The following is a 12163-nucleotide window of genomic DNA, read 5'->3' on the forward strand; positions in this document are numbered from 1 at the left end:
GTTGTTAAAAATAGATGATGATGATTATTATTATTATATTAATAAAAACACAATATAATGACGACTGTCATACTATCCGACCATTATAAAAACAATTACAAAAACTATTTGACTCACAGGGAAGGCATGGGTTTGATCTTGATTCAAATTTGTGTTGAGTTTTGCTTGTATTCCCATTGTCTCCCTTGATTACGTTTTCACCAGATACTCTGGCATCCTCCCACATTCCAAACTTGTGCATGTTAGGTTCATTGAAGACTACAGTATTGCTCATAAGGGTAATAATAATAGGGACAGGCTGCAACTTACCCGCCATGTCAATGACAAGCAAGTGATATAGAAAATGGATGGATGGATAATTGCATATTGCAAGTAGCTCTGGCCCATTTTCATGGCCCTTGTGTTATCAGTGTAACTGCACTCGTTAGCACCGTTTATTTGAAAGACGTCTAAAAGGTCATTGGATTACTCAAAGGATGCAAACTACACATTTGAAACACTGCTATGCATAATTGTTCTCTTGTGATTAAAAAAAAAAAATGTTAGCTCGCATGTTACTTTGCTAATGAGGATGAGGCATGGCGGTGCACTGGTTAGTACGTCCGCCTCAGAGCGTAGGTTGTGGGGTTAATTCCAGCTATGGCCTTTCTGTGTGGAATTTGCATCTTGGAGCCAATTTATTAGAAAGTGGTTTAGATTTTTTGGGGGAGGTTTAATGTCAGAGGAATGTTTAGTAACTCTTTATACTACGTTGCTATGGATACAAATGATTTAGTATAAAAGACGCCCGGAAAAGCACTGGAGCGGCAGCAAGGCACAGTTTTTTTTTTTTTTTTTTTTAACCTTGTCTGTATCCGGTGCTTTAGGAGATTGACCGTGTATGATGAAGTGAATTTGTTCCATTATTATTATTATTATTATAATTGTTATTATTATTATTATTATTGGAACCTTCTCATGTGTTGTATCAACATGACACTCAGAAAGTACATCAGTGAACGATCCTATAATGCAGGAAACGTAAATTCTGTCAAACCTTGGTCGGAAAGCAGCCAAGGACGCCAACTACCGCGCACACGCAAGCGCCAGTCGTGGGCACACGCAACAAGCACCGCGAGACGATCGTGGACAGGTATTGACAAAACCAAGGCGTTCAAGATTTCAAGAAAACAAAAGGAAACTCTACTGATCCGTGAGTACACCGAAATCACGATGGAAATGCATTGAATAAGGATGCGAGTCAGAAAACCTTCAACTTCCGGCATGAAGAAGTTATTCAATTAATGAAATCTATCAAAGAAATGTTGCCAATACATTGCATATTCTCTCCGTGCCTGCGTGGATTTTCTCGAGGTACTCTGGTTTCCTCCCACATCCCAAAAACATGCTTGGAAAGCCGATTGACCACTCCAAATTGCCCGTAGGTGTGACTGTGACTGCGAATGGTTGTTTGTCTGTGTTCCCTGTGATTGGCTGGCGAGAAATTTGGCTCCAGTGCGCCTGTGACCCTCGTGAAGATAAGCTGTAAATCTCTCTTAAACTTAATTGAGAAATCTGTAGTCTTGATGACTTATTCGTTGTTTATTCTGTCATTTGTCCTGCCGAAAACATGTGCATTTTGAAATATGACTCATGTTGATCCCACTTCATTATACTTAAATTGAGGTAGTTGAAAAGGGATTAACATATTTTGCTGGAAGCATTTTGGACTACTTACATTAAAAAGTATTTTGTGGTTTCAAACTAAATAGGCCTCCAGTATTTTAAGAAGACTTTCCCCTGCATTGAACGTTTGATTTGTTTGGTTGACTGAAAAAAATGATGATGTAACCGCTGTTGAAGACACTCTTTGTAATACTTTAAGCAGGGTAGTGTTCAGAAATTCTTTGAAAAGGAAATAATGTAATGGCATCCAGCCTGTTAACACAAATATGTCCTTGTTTGGCTGACATAAAGCTTTTAAAAGCTTTTCTAAATAACCCAATTTGTGTCATTGCTCCTTTGGCAAATGTTGCTTTGAAGCGGCATGAGAGGAAACATGTTTTTTCCTCAAGTGGATTTGTTTATTTACAGACGTGGTCTGAAACAAAGAAAGAAATTGTCAAATACCAAAATGATTTCAATATTAGCAACATTCTTGACAGCTAAAGTAAAATGATACCACCGCCCTTAATGTCAATCCCCATTTTTTTTCCTAGTATCCTGCTGTTCTTCTAATTATGTTTAGTCATTCTTGATATTGTCTCTCTCTTTCCCTTCTTTTCTTGTCCTCTATTTGTAAATACACACCAAAGAGTTTAGTCCTCTCTCTTTCGACTCTGCTCTACCAATCCTATCTTTGCCAATCAAAATGATTTGTTTAGGTTTGCCCCTGCTGCCGGAAAATAAAGCAGCCAACTAGACACTCCCAATTCCTCACTGTCACCATTCTTATCTGCATACTGAAATATATAATATCCCTGCAATTTATCCAGTGTTTAACAGCAGATCAGTAAGAGGTTCTGCTGGAGTATGGAGTTTCACGGTGCTGAAAAACATGGCCAGACTGATGGGATACGTCAGACTTTTGACTGGACTCACTAAAAAGAGCATCAAACAGCTGCAGCTCATTCCAAATGCTGCAGCTCAGGTTGGGACCAGAACTAAGACATCAGAACACATGACAGCAGTCCCAAAGGCTTTTTACAGTGGGTCTCAGATTTTATTTTAAAAGTCTGCTACTCGTCTATAAATCACTGAAGGGTTCGGGCTCTAGATACATTATAAATAGAATGCTAATTCAATATAAACCCAGTAGGGCTGAGGTCAGCAGACTTAGGTCAATTTGTGGAGCCCGGAGTTCAAAGCATGGTGATTGGTGATGCAGCAATCCCTTGCTTTTAAAAATCTTTAAGTCTTTTGGTTGTAAATGTGCCTTAATAGTGTCAATATTTTTTTGGGGAGGGGCATTTTAATAACCTACTTCTCCTTGCTCAGTGAAAGTCTTCAGTTGTTCTGTCTCCTAATGGTTTTAAATGTTGCGCTTTTGGTTGTGTGAAAACATGTTAACTTGTATGAATAAAGTTACCTCGCCTTCCCGGACATTGGACACCCTTGCTTCACGGATCTTTCCACCCTAGAAGTGTCGGTGGTTATTCTGTTAATTTTGACACAACTCAGTGCACATACACTACCCTTCAAAAGTTTGAGGTCACCCAGACAATGTAGTGTTTTCCATGAAAACTACCATGATTGCACAAGGGTTTTCAAGGGGTTTCTAATCATCCATTAGCCTTCTAATACGTTTAGCAAATACAATGGCGCATTAGAACACTGGAGGAATGGTTGCTGAAAATGGGCCTTAATACACCTATGTAGATATTGCATTAAATACCAGATGTTTGCAGCAAGAATAGTCCTTTACTACATTAGCAATGTATAGAGTCTGTTCCTGATTAGTTTAATTAAAGATTTTATTTAAAAAAAAAAAAAGGACATTTCTAAGTAATCCCAAACTTTTTAATGGTAGTGTACATTCATACCTTTTGCCAAATTACTTAATACATTTTGCAGCCATTCTTTGAATGTCTTTAGTCTCTGTATCAATTGCTTACGGATAATAAGAGTTTGATTTTATTAATATTTTACTTCAGATAAATTCTAAAATGATGGCATGAGATTGCAAAAGAAAATTTCTCAGAGATTAATGAGTGTAGAGTACTTGGAAATGGCATGCTAAGGAGAACACTTTTTTTTCAATTTGACACAGTTTCAGCTAAATACACGTTCAGCAGTGACCAATAAACCATCTACTCTTCTAAACGGCTCAGAAGGTGGACAAAATTAGCTTTATTAAGGTCTTTAAAGTTATCACTCACATGAATCCCAAAGTAAGTAAAGTTGTGCGCTGCGATTTTAAATGCCAAGCTCAGGAGAGGGTTATCTTGTGATGGATTATTCAGAGGAAATCACTCACAAATTGGGGTTGTCATCTAATATGGTACCAATTGAAACAAATATGGTCAGAGCCACAGAGATAGAGACGGAAATTAGAGGTGTAGAGGAGCAAATTGTCCACATAAAGAGGGACCTTTGTTCCACCCTATTCTTAAGAAGAAGAAAAAAAAGACGTGGTCACAACGGAGCGTAGCGGAGAGGGGCTTGCTCGCAATGGCAAATAAAAGTGAACTCAGGAGGCAACCTTGGCAAGTAGCGCAATGAAGAGGAAAGTATGCTGACTGGGTGTATTGTTTGTCCTCACTGAGGCTAGAGGGTGTGAATACAGTAGTTTCACCCATGTGACAAAGTTCTTGCCAACGCCAAAATGGATACCTCAACACCATTTCTCCATTTATTGATATGATACCTTCGAACAGAGAGGCCGAAAGGTGATGGTAAATTACATCAAAAAGTCATCTTCAATAAAAACAAAAAAGTGCTGCTCTGTAATAAATACATGACGTTGGTGGACAGTTTTTAAAATTTTAACAGGTGGTAGGAAAAGCAGGCACAGAGGTCTTTGTGCTTTTTAAGGATAAGAGAAATGGAAGCATGATTGAGTGTTAAGGGTAGATGAAGAGACGCAAATGATTCATTTGAAATAAGTCTCAAAAGGGGAGTTAATTTGTGTTGACATTTTGTATACACTAGTTACCAGTATATTAGTAACTGAAAGTTCATCATAAGTTCCTTTTTTTCTTGTCTTAGATTTTTTGTATTTGTGATTTGCACTTCAGGGCCACCGCTATCAGTGGGTGTCTCGGTTGATAGATTTTAGTACAAGAAACAAAGGCACTCTTTTGTCTTTGCTTGGAATCAATGCTCACTGCTTGCCAAACATAGTAGATGAACATAGTGTAAACAAGCAATACATTTGGGAGTTATTTAAAGTATTGTCGGATCACAGAGAATTTTTTAATTGGTCTTAAAATGTAGGAATGATTGAGTTAGTGTTTGATTCAAAACAAATCTTTTCATTCACCCTCAATATCCTTGAATCAAAGGAATTGGACTTGACAGGGCTAAAATAATAATAACAACGGTTCAAAAATAGTTCAATTTCCATTTTATGTGCAATGTACTTGCTTGCATGGATGATTTACTTATTTTATCTGTTTTGCCATTGTGCATTTTAATCTACTCATTATGAAAATAATTTATTTATCTGACTACTTTGTTCTTTGCTGTCATTGTTTTATGTGCAAAAAAAAAAAAAAAGGAAGCTTTGGTTATTTACATCTTTGGAATTTACAGAGAGGAGCAGTTGAAAGGGACAGGGTGATTTACCCGTACAAGTTGTCTTACTCCAGAATAATTTGTCTCATCTACTTAATTAATGGCTCTGCCCCAATCCAGCCTCACCATGATGAAACCCAGATGCTGCTCTTATTGTTACCAGGTTCTGCAACATCTAAAGTACTTTCTACTTCCTTGTGCCTTTAAGGTTAGCTTTTGAGTCTTCATTTAAAGGCAAGTTAATTCTGCTGGAAAGAATTGAAGAACAAAGAGAAGAGTTGCTCTCATGCTGCACCTTTAAGAGTCTGCCAAAGGATTAAAAAAAAATGACATCGAAAGGCTGTCCCTTACTACTTAAGCTAGTAATAATCAATGAGCTCCAAATGAACTAAAGGCACAGCTGCACAAAAAGGGCAAAACAATATATATATTTAAAAAAAATCTGTGGGTGACAAAAGGGAGTGCGAAAGAGACAGAGGCAAAACTAAACAAATGATGGACAGTGATGAAAACTAACAAAGTGAACAATCTATCTACAGGATCTATTAAGCTAAAATTGTTTATATTGAATGTCCTTTCTTTGACTGTTTTTACAGCTCGCCCTCTCTATAGTACCCACTCGCACCATTTTCAATTTCTTATTCTCTACTTAAACAACTTAATTGGCTAAGTCAAGGAGGAGTCGCAAAGCACGCATTGATGTTTTGTGTGTGCATACATCGACCGATCGGACAGCTGTGTAGTTTATAAATTCAATCTTATCAAAGTGAAAGTCTGCTTTGTTGTCAATTTCTTCACATGTCAAGACATACAAAGAGATCGAAATTGTGCTTCCCACTATCCCACGGTGGAGACAAGACATATTACACCCAATTTGATTATTGGAATGCTTCCATGTCCGGATCCATCTGCTATAGGGCCATTTTGTATCTTAGTAATTTTTTTCATGATTTATTTAATATTTTTGTTGTTCAATGAAATAATTTGATGAAACACACTTTACAAATATTAAGAGAGACATCCTCCCAAAGACTGCTCAGATAGGCTCCAGCACACCTGCGACCCTTGTGAAAATAAAGCGTTTGCACTGATGTTCCTCTTTCGATATGTTCTATTGCAGTGGTTCCCAAAGTGGGCGGTACCGCCCCCCTGGGGGCGGTGGAAAGATCTGGGGGGGCGGTGAGGACGAAGGGGGCGGTAGGGGGGCGGCAGTGGGAAGTCGAAGTCAGAAGTTGAAGGGGGCGGTAGGGGCCGCCCCCCTAGGAATTCACTGGGGAGCCAAGGGGGCGCTAGCCTGAAAAAGTTTGGAAACCACTGTTCTATTGGGTAGAGTTGTTTATTGTCTGTCTTGACCAAGGAACGGGGTCTCCTCCTGTATTTTATTATCTGTTAATTATTAGTTTTGTTCCAGGCTCACACATGAGGGAAAACTGACTGAAAAACATGTGATTCCGATTCAAGTATTGTCAAATGTCACTCACTACTGAACTCAAGAGTCAAAGTCAAAGTCAAAGTCAGCTTTATTGTCAATTTCTCCACATGCCAAAGACACACAAAGAAACCGAAATTTCGTTCCCCCCTATCCCACGGTGACAAGACATGGCTCACAACAGACAAACAAGTAAACAGGTATAACAAAAGCGTGCTGAATAAATAATGAATAAATAACACAACAATAAATAAATAAATAAATAAGAGGAGCAGAAAAAAAGGAGCAAGTGCGCGTACAGCAGACATTCCCGAGAATAGCGCAACAGTGCCGCACGCTACGCAGAAGGGGGTAGCGAGTTCAGGGCCCTAACAGCCTGGAGAAAGAAGCTGTTGGCGAGTCTGGTGGTGCGGGAGCGCAGGCTCCTGTACCTCTTCCCAGAGGGCAGAAGGTCAAACAAAGAGTGAGCCGGGTGACTCACATCTCTGGCAATCGAGGTTGCCTTGCGGGCGAGATGGGAGGTGTAAATGTCCTTCAGGGAGGGGAGCGAAGCACCAATAATCTTACCAGCCGTATTCACTATGCGCTGCAGGGCCTTCAAGTTCTGTTCAGTGCAGTTACCACCCCAGACAGACAAGAGGCAGTTAATGGCGCTACCACTTGATAGTGAATGGTGAGTGACAGTTGGCTTTCTGTGAGATGATTGTCAGCGTTGTTAACTGCTAAGCAGTAGTGAATTGTGACTTTGCACTGTAGACAGACTTCTAGGCTGAGAAAACAATGTGTTTGAGCAGTCATTATACTTCAAAATTTTTTTTAGACAGTATTCGGGTAACCCATTACTTTCTAACGTGTTCATTTGTGTTAGGGTTTTTCAGGTAGCGAATCTCTAACATTTTTTTTGCATAATTTAAAAGTATTCAATTGATCTACAAAATCAGCATGATGGCATGTCAAATGAAAAAAAATCCTGAATGATTAGAAGAAACCTATTTTTTAGCATTTTAAAATGTGGTATATTGTAATGAACTGGGCTATGTGTTGCTGTTGATGGTTTGATGTTGAGGGAGGATGTGTGCTGTTCATGTTTTGGCATCAGTGCAGCATAAAACCAGATTGATACGTTAATCATGCTTTGGAGTTCTTCACAGTAGATGTAGCAATTTGCGCAGGCTACCAAACTTGTTTTCACTAATCACCGCATTGGAAATCCTAATTAGGAAGTTAAAAAAAAAAAAAACTATTTTCCAGCTAAAAATCCACAAAACACCTTTTACTGCTCTTTCATAAAAGGAAACTGTGAGTGATTTTGCGAGAACAGAATTAATTGTAGGGTCCATGCATTTGTTCATGCGTTCGTGTCGTAAAGTTTGGTTGCTTTGTTTGTTTCCCCCGGCCTTGTTGAGGCTATGTTGCAGACACGACTTGTTCCTATGTCAAAAACTTAATCATGCATCAGGCACAATCTGCTTTTCTTTTCTTTCACAGCCACGCTGCCATAAAAGACAAGCTTGCATTGTATTGTTTTGGGTGAAACTTTAGAGTGTTGCTAACATCGATTAGCCATGAAATTGAAGTGTTTACATCACGGATGATCTGGATTACCACTATTCCGCGCAGACAGGCAAGACAGAAAGCAGCAGGAGGCAAGGCAATTTCGAGAGGAAAAACAAAACTGCAAAAATAAAAATAATGACGTCGACTACCAAGTACGTATGTCGTTGGTTGGCGATATAGTCATGATTAGCCGATTAATCTCAGTAACCCTAATCAGGGATGATAGAAAATGTTTACTAATGTGGAGGAACAGGGAACATAGACAAACCAATGAATCTGGACATATCATCTTCAACAATAACATTTGTAACAACTCCCCACAACACTTTCATGGCCTCCATTCAAGGTATAAAATTGCTTGTTTCACCTCCTCTAAGGGAAACATTTGATGGGGGTATTTTTCTCAAACACCTTCCAAGCGATTTATAGCAACTGTGACAAAATGCAACCACACAGAACAACCAATGTAAATTTAAAAGTGACCATGTTTCCATTTGCAGAGAGGGTTGAGCAAATTGACTCCACCTTGACAAAGCAATAGAGCCAAAATGTAGATTCAAATTTTTGCACAGGTATCCATAATGTAAGGACATCTTAACAGTGATCCTCCCAATGATAGGAGGCTTATGATTCATCAGTATTGTTACTATATTTGTTTTTGAGCTTTGGAGTTTCAATGTTCTAAGGGTTAATTTTTCAAAACTATACATCATTTTATTTAGATTTTTTTTTTAAAAATGTGTTAACTGATTCTTTTCCCTCTTTTAGCAAACACTTATTTAATATCTTTCAAATAGTAATTATCTAATGCTATAAGAAATTGCCCCATTACTGTCCTGAAAAGTTAACTGATTGATGGAAACTGTAATACTAGATCAGGTATGTCCAGCTCTGGCCGCTTTCCTGCCCATTTTCCATAGCTCCTTGCTGCAACCCACCTGATTTAATTGGACATCATCAGCAAGCTCTGAAGAACCTTGATAACGATCATGAGCATTTGAATCAGCTAAGTTGCAGCAAAGGAAACCTGGAAAACAGGCAGGACAGTGGTCCTCCAGGACCGAGTCTGCACACCCCTGCACTAGATAAAAACTCAGTGGCTGATGATTCACATTCTAGTGGTAAAACCCTAACAACAATAGTGATTAGAATTGTCTGTAACTTGCTACCTTCTTTTTTCAACCCTTTTTCCATTAGCTGTGCTAAAGGTTTGTTGATAATTTCTCATGGGAATATCTAAATGAACCAAAAGTCAAAGTGAAAAAGTCATTGGCACTGAGCTGTGCAGTGCACCAACATCTTGCGATTAAACGGAGTTTACCTGTGACAAGGAGCCTTCCAGTTGTACTCGACATGCCAAATCTATTCCTGGCGAAGCACGTATAGCTGCCCGCATCAGCTTTGCTCACATTGGCAAGCCTCAGCGTTCCATCTGGTGAAAGAGTGATCCTAGAGGATTTCAATGACACACACAGCAGTTTTTGAGCCAACATTAATGCCAAGTCACTTTATCATGTGATAAAGTTAAGAGCCCTGACTTGATTCTAGGATCCGAGCTCTGTCAATGAGCGCTTCACGCATGACCGAATGAGCTTAATTTGCTGTTCAAGTTTCAACTGAGAATTTCATTGAGTCCTCTAAAAGAATGTTTTCAAGTATCTACACTGATCTAAACAATGAATGAATATCAGGACTTCAGTTCTCACCTGTTGTTGGTGAGAATAGGAATGTTTCCTTTCTTCCATAAAATGCTCGCCAAGGGATATGCTTGGGGTTTGCACTCCAATGTCACCATGCTTCCTGCCTTGGCCTTAAGCAAAGCTCTGAGGACAGTCCCTGTGAAGTCTGGAGGAGAAGCTGATGAGGAACAAAAAGACTTTTTGTCAATCATTTTCTACATTGAATAATTATTTTAGAACGATAACAGTCTTAATCAATACACTTTATTTTCCATGGAGATATTTTAAAATGAGAAAGACTTTGAAGTCTATAACAGCATCACAGAAAGGATTGTGTTAAACGTCAGTGTCCACTGTGAATTCGGGCTGACGATTATTTTGCTTTTTTTGACGATTAATCATTACTGTTATCATACTTCTCATTTGGCAGGTAAATATCGGAAAATATATTTTAAATGTGTTTGACCTCCACAAAACATCCTAACTGACCCCATTATCCACCAAGCCAGGCAACCTTTTAAAACGTCAGTGAAATGACCTTTAAATTCTGGAGCAACAATGATTTGATGATTTAAGGGAGAGATAAATGCCACCCTACCTAAAACCATTAGTTCAGCAGCAAAATATATAATGCTGTGCTCATTCTCGGCCACGCACTGGTACATTCCGGCATCGGAAAGTGTTAGCACAGACACGGAGAGAACGCCGTCCTTCACAAGGATCCTGTCCTGTGAGGGATGAAAGAAAGTAATTATTGCCTGACACTTAAGATAGCCTTAGCTTTGCTCAGTGGACGGACTTGAATAGGCATCGGATTGGGCATAGAGCAATACTGGATTAACAAATAAAAAATGAATTAATCCAGGTAGAAATCACATTTCTTGTTGCAATAAAGAACCCAGCAAAAGCTAATCAGTATGTAAACCACAAGTTATAGTTTGCAAGCCAATCTTTCTTCCAGCAGCCTTATTCACTCAAATGAAAAATATTCTATGTTGACTATTAAATGGTCTCTTAATCTTTGTCTAATCATGTCTAATTTTGATCACATAACATTTACTAGGGATAACAAGGCATTTTGTGTGGTAGAATATGCTTGATCACGATCAAATAAGAGTCAAAAGCTTTCATTTTCACAGAAATTCAATAAAATACAAAAAACCTAGCTCTGATCAGATTCGGGCAGCCACAAAAAAATGCAAAAACGAAGGCTGTCGGTGAAAGGAAAAGGAATACTTTTAATGAAAAAAACTTTTATTTTTCAAATTGAAGGCTGTCAGTTTCTTTTGCCTAGGCCATGCAGTTACTCAGATATTGATGATGATGAATTTGATGAATTAATTCGTTTCAAACAGGCAAACCACACATAACCAATCAAATGAAGACACATACATTCAAAGGCACAAGCAAAGTGAAAGTCATTAAAACTATGACTCTATACAAACAACAAATACACACAGAAAAAAAATCCACTGTACCAAATAGGCAGAGCCTACCTGTTTGAAAAGGAATGGGAAGAAGTAAGATTTATTTAATCCCACCCCCTATCAAATTTAAGACGGAAAATAAGATTTGCAGTTACGTCTAATAGCATTACTTTTCCTTATTGTTGTCTTTCCCGTGAATAACAAGGAAGAAGAGAAGGAGAAAAGAAAAAAAATAGTAATAAAATAGTAAAGTAAAATATTGATATTTTCAATGATGTAAAAAAAAAAATTATTGGGGGGGGAACCCTCTACAATAGTGACACCGAACATATTCAAATATTGAATGAACGCCTCATGAAAGTATGTACTACGTATTATTTTGATTACCGTTTTGCATTTCCGGAGATTTCATCTTTCTGCAAGAGTGTGACTGTATCATGATGGGCTGACATTTCTGTGACTGCTCATGTTACATCATTGGACAACAGTCTTACTGGTCAGTCCTGATAGCGTCACCAGTAATTGTTGGTTGTGTCAGTTAGTGTATGTGTAATGGTGCCCTAACATGCATAACTCTACCTGATCCACGACTACATTGTCGATAATGTTGTTCTTTCCTGTTGTAAAGTTAACATCACACAGATGAGCCATGAGATAATGCTTCCTGAGCAGTTCTAAACGCCTATGCTGACAATTTTGCTACTGATTATGTGTCCAGTGAGCTCATTTCATTTTTGCTTGTCTTGTAAATAGCTTCAAAGATGATGAAACAACATGTCCACTTGAAATAAATGCTTTTGTCAGACAGGCTGTGTTGAGGTCAATCTCATTGAATTAGGCCTGCGGTTAGGCGTTAT

At 38.5% G+C, this 12163-nt stretch overlaps 1 protein-coding gene across 2 annotated transcripts in view; it reads right to left on the reverse strand.

The window, feature by feature from the left end:
* The window catches only part of cntn3a.2 (contactin 3a, tandem duplicate 2), a 55845-nt gene that overhangs the window by 21268 nt on the left and 22414 nt on the right, over window positions 1-12163 (reverse strand). For both annotated transcript variants that reach the window (XM_049752963.2, XM_049752962.2), the window contains exons 10-12: window positions 10478-10607; window positions 9907-10057; window positions 9522-9649 (exon numbers count right to left, since the gene is read on the reverse strand). In XM_049752963.2, the coding sequence (XP_049608920.1) occupies window positions 9522-9649; window positions 9907-10057; window positions 10478-10607 (409 nt within the window). The remainder of the gene's footprint in view (window positions 1-9521; window positions 9650-9906; window positions 10058-10477; window positions 10608-12163) is intronic.

Source organism: Syngnathus scovelli, chromosome 2 (assembly GCF_024217435.2).
Source record: "Syngnathus scovelli strain Florida chromosome 2, RoL_Ssco_1.2, whole genome shotgun sequence".
Taxonomy (NCBI): Eukaryota; Metazoa; Chordata; class Actinopteri; order Syngnathiformes; family Syngnathidae; genus Syngnathus; species Syngnathus scovelli.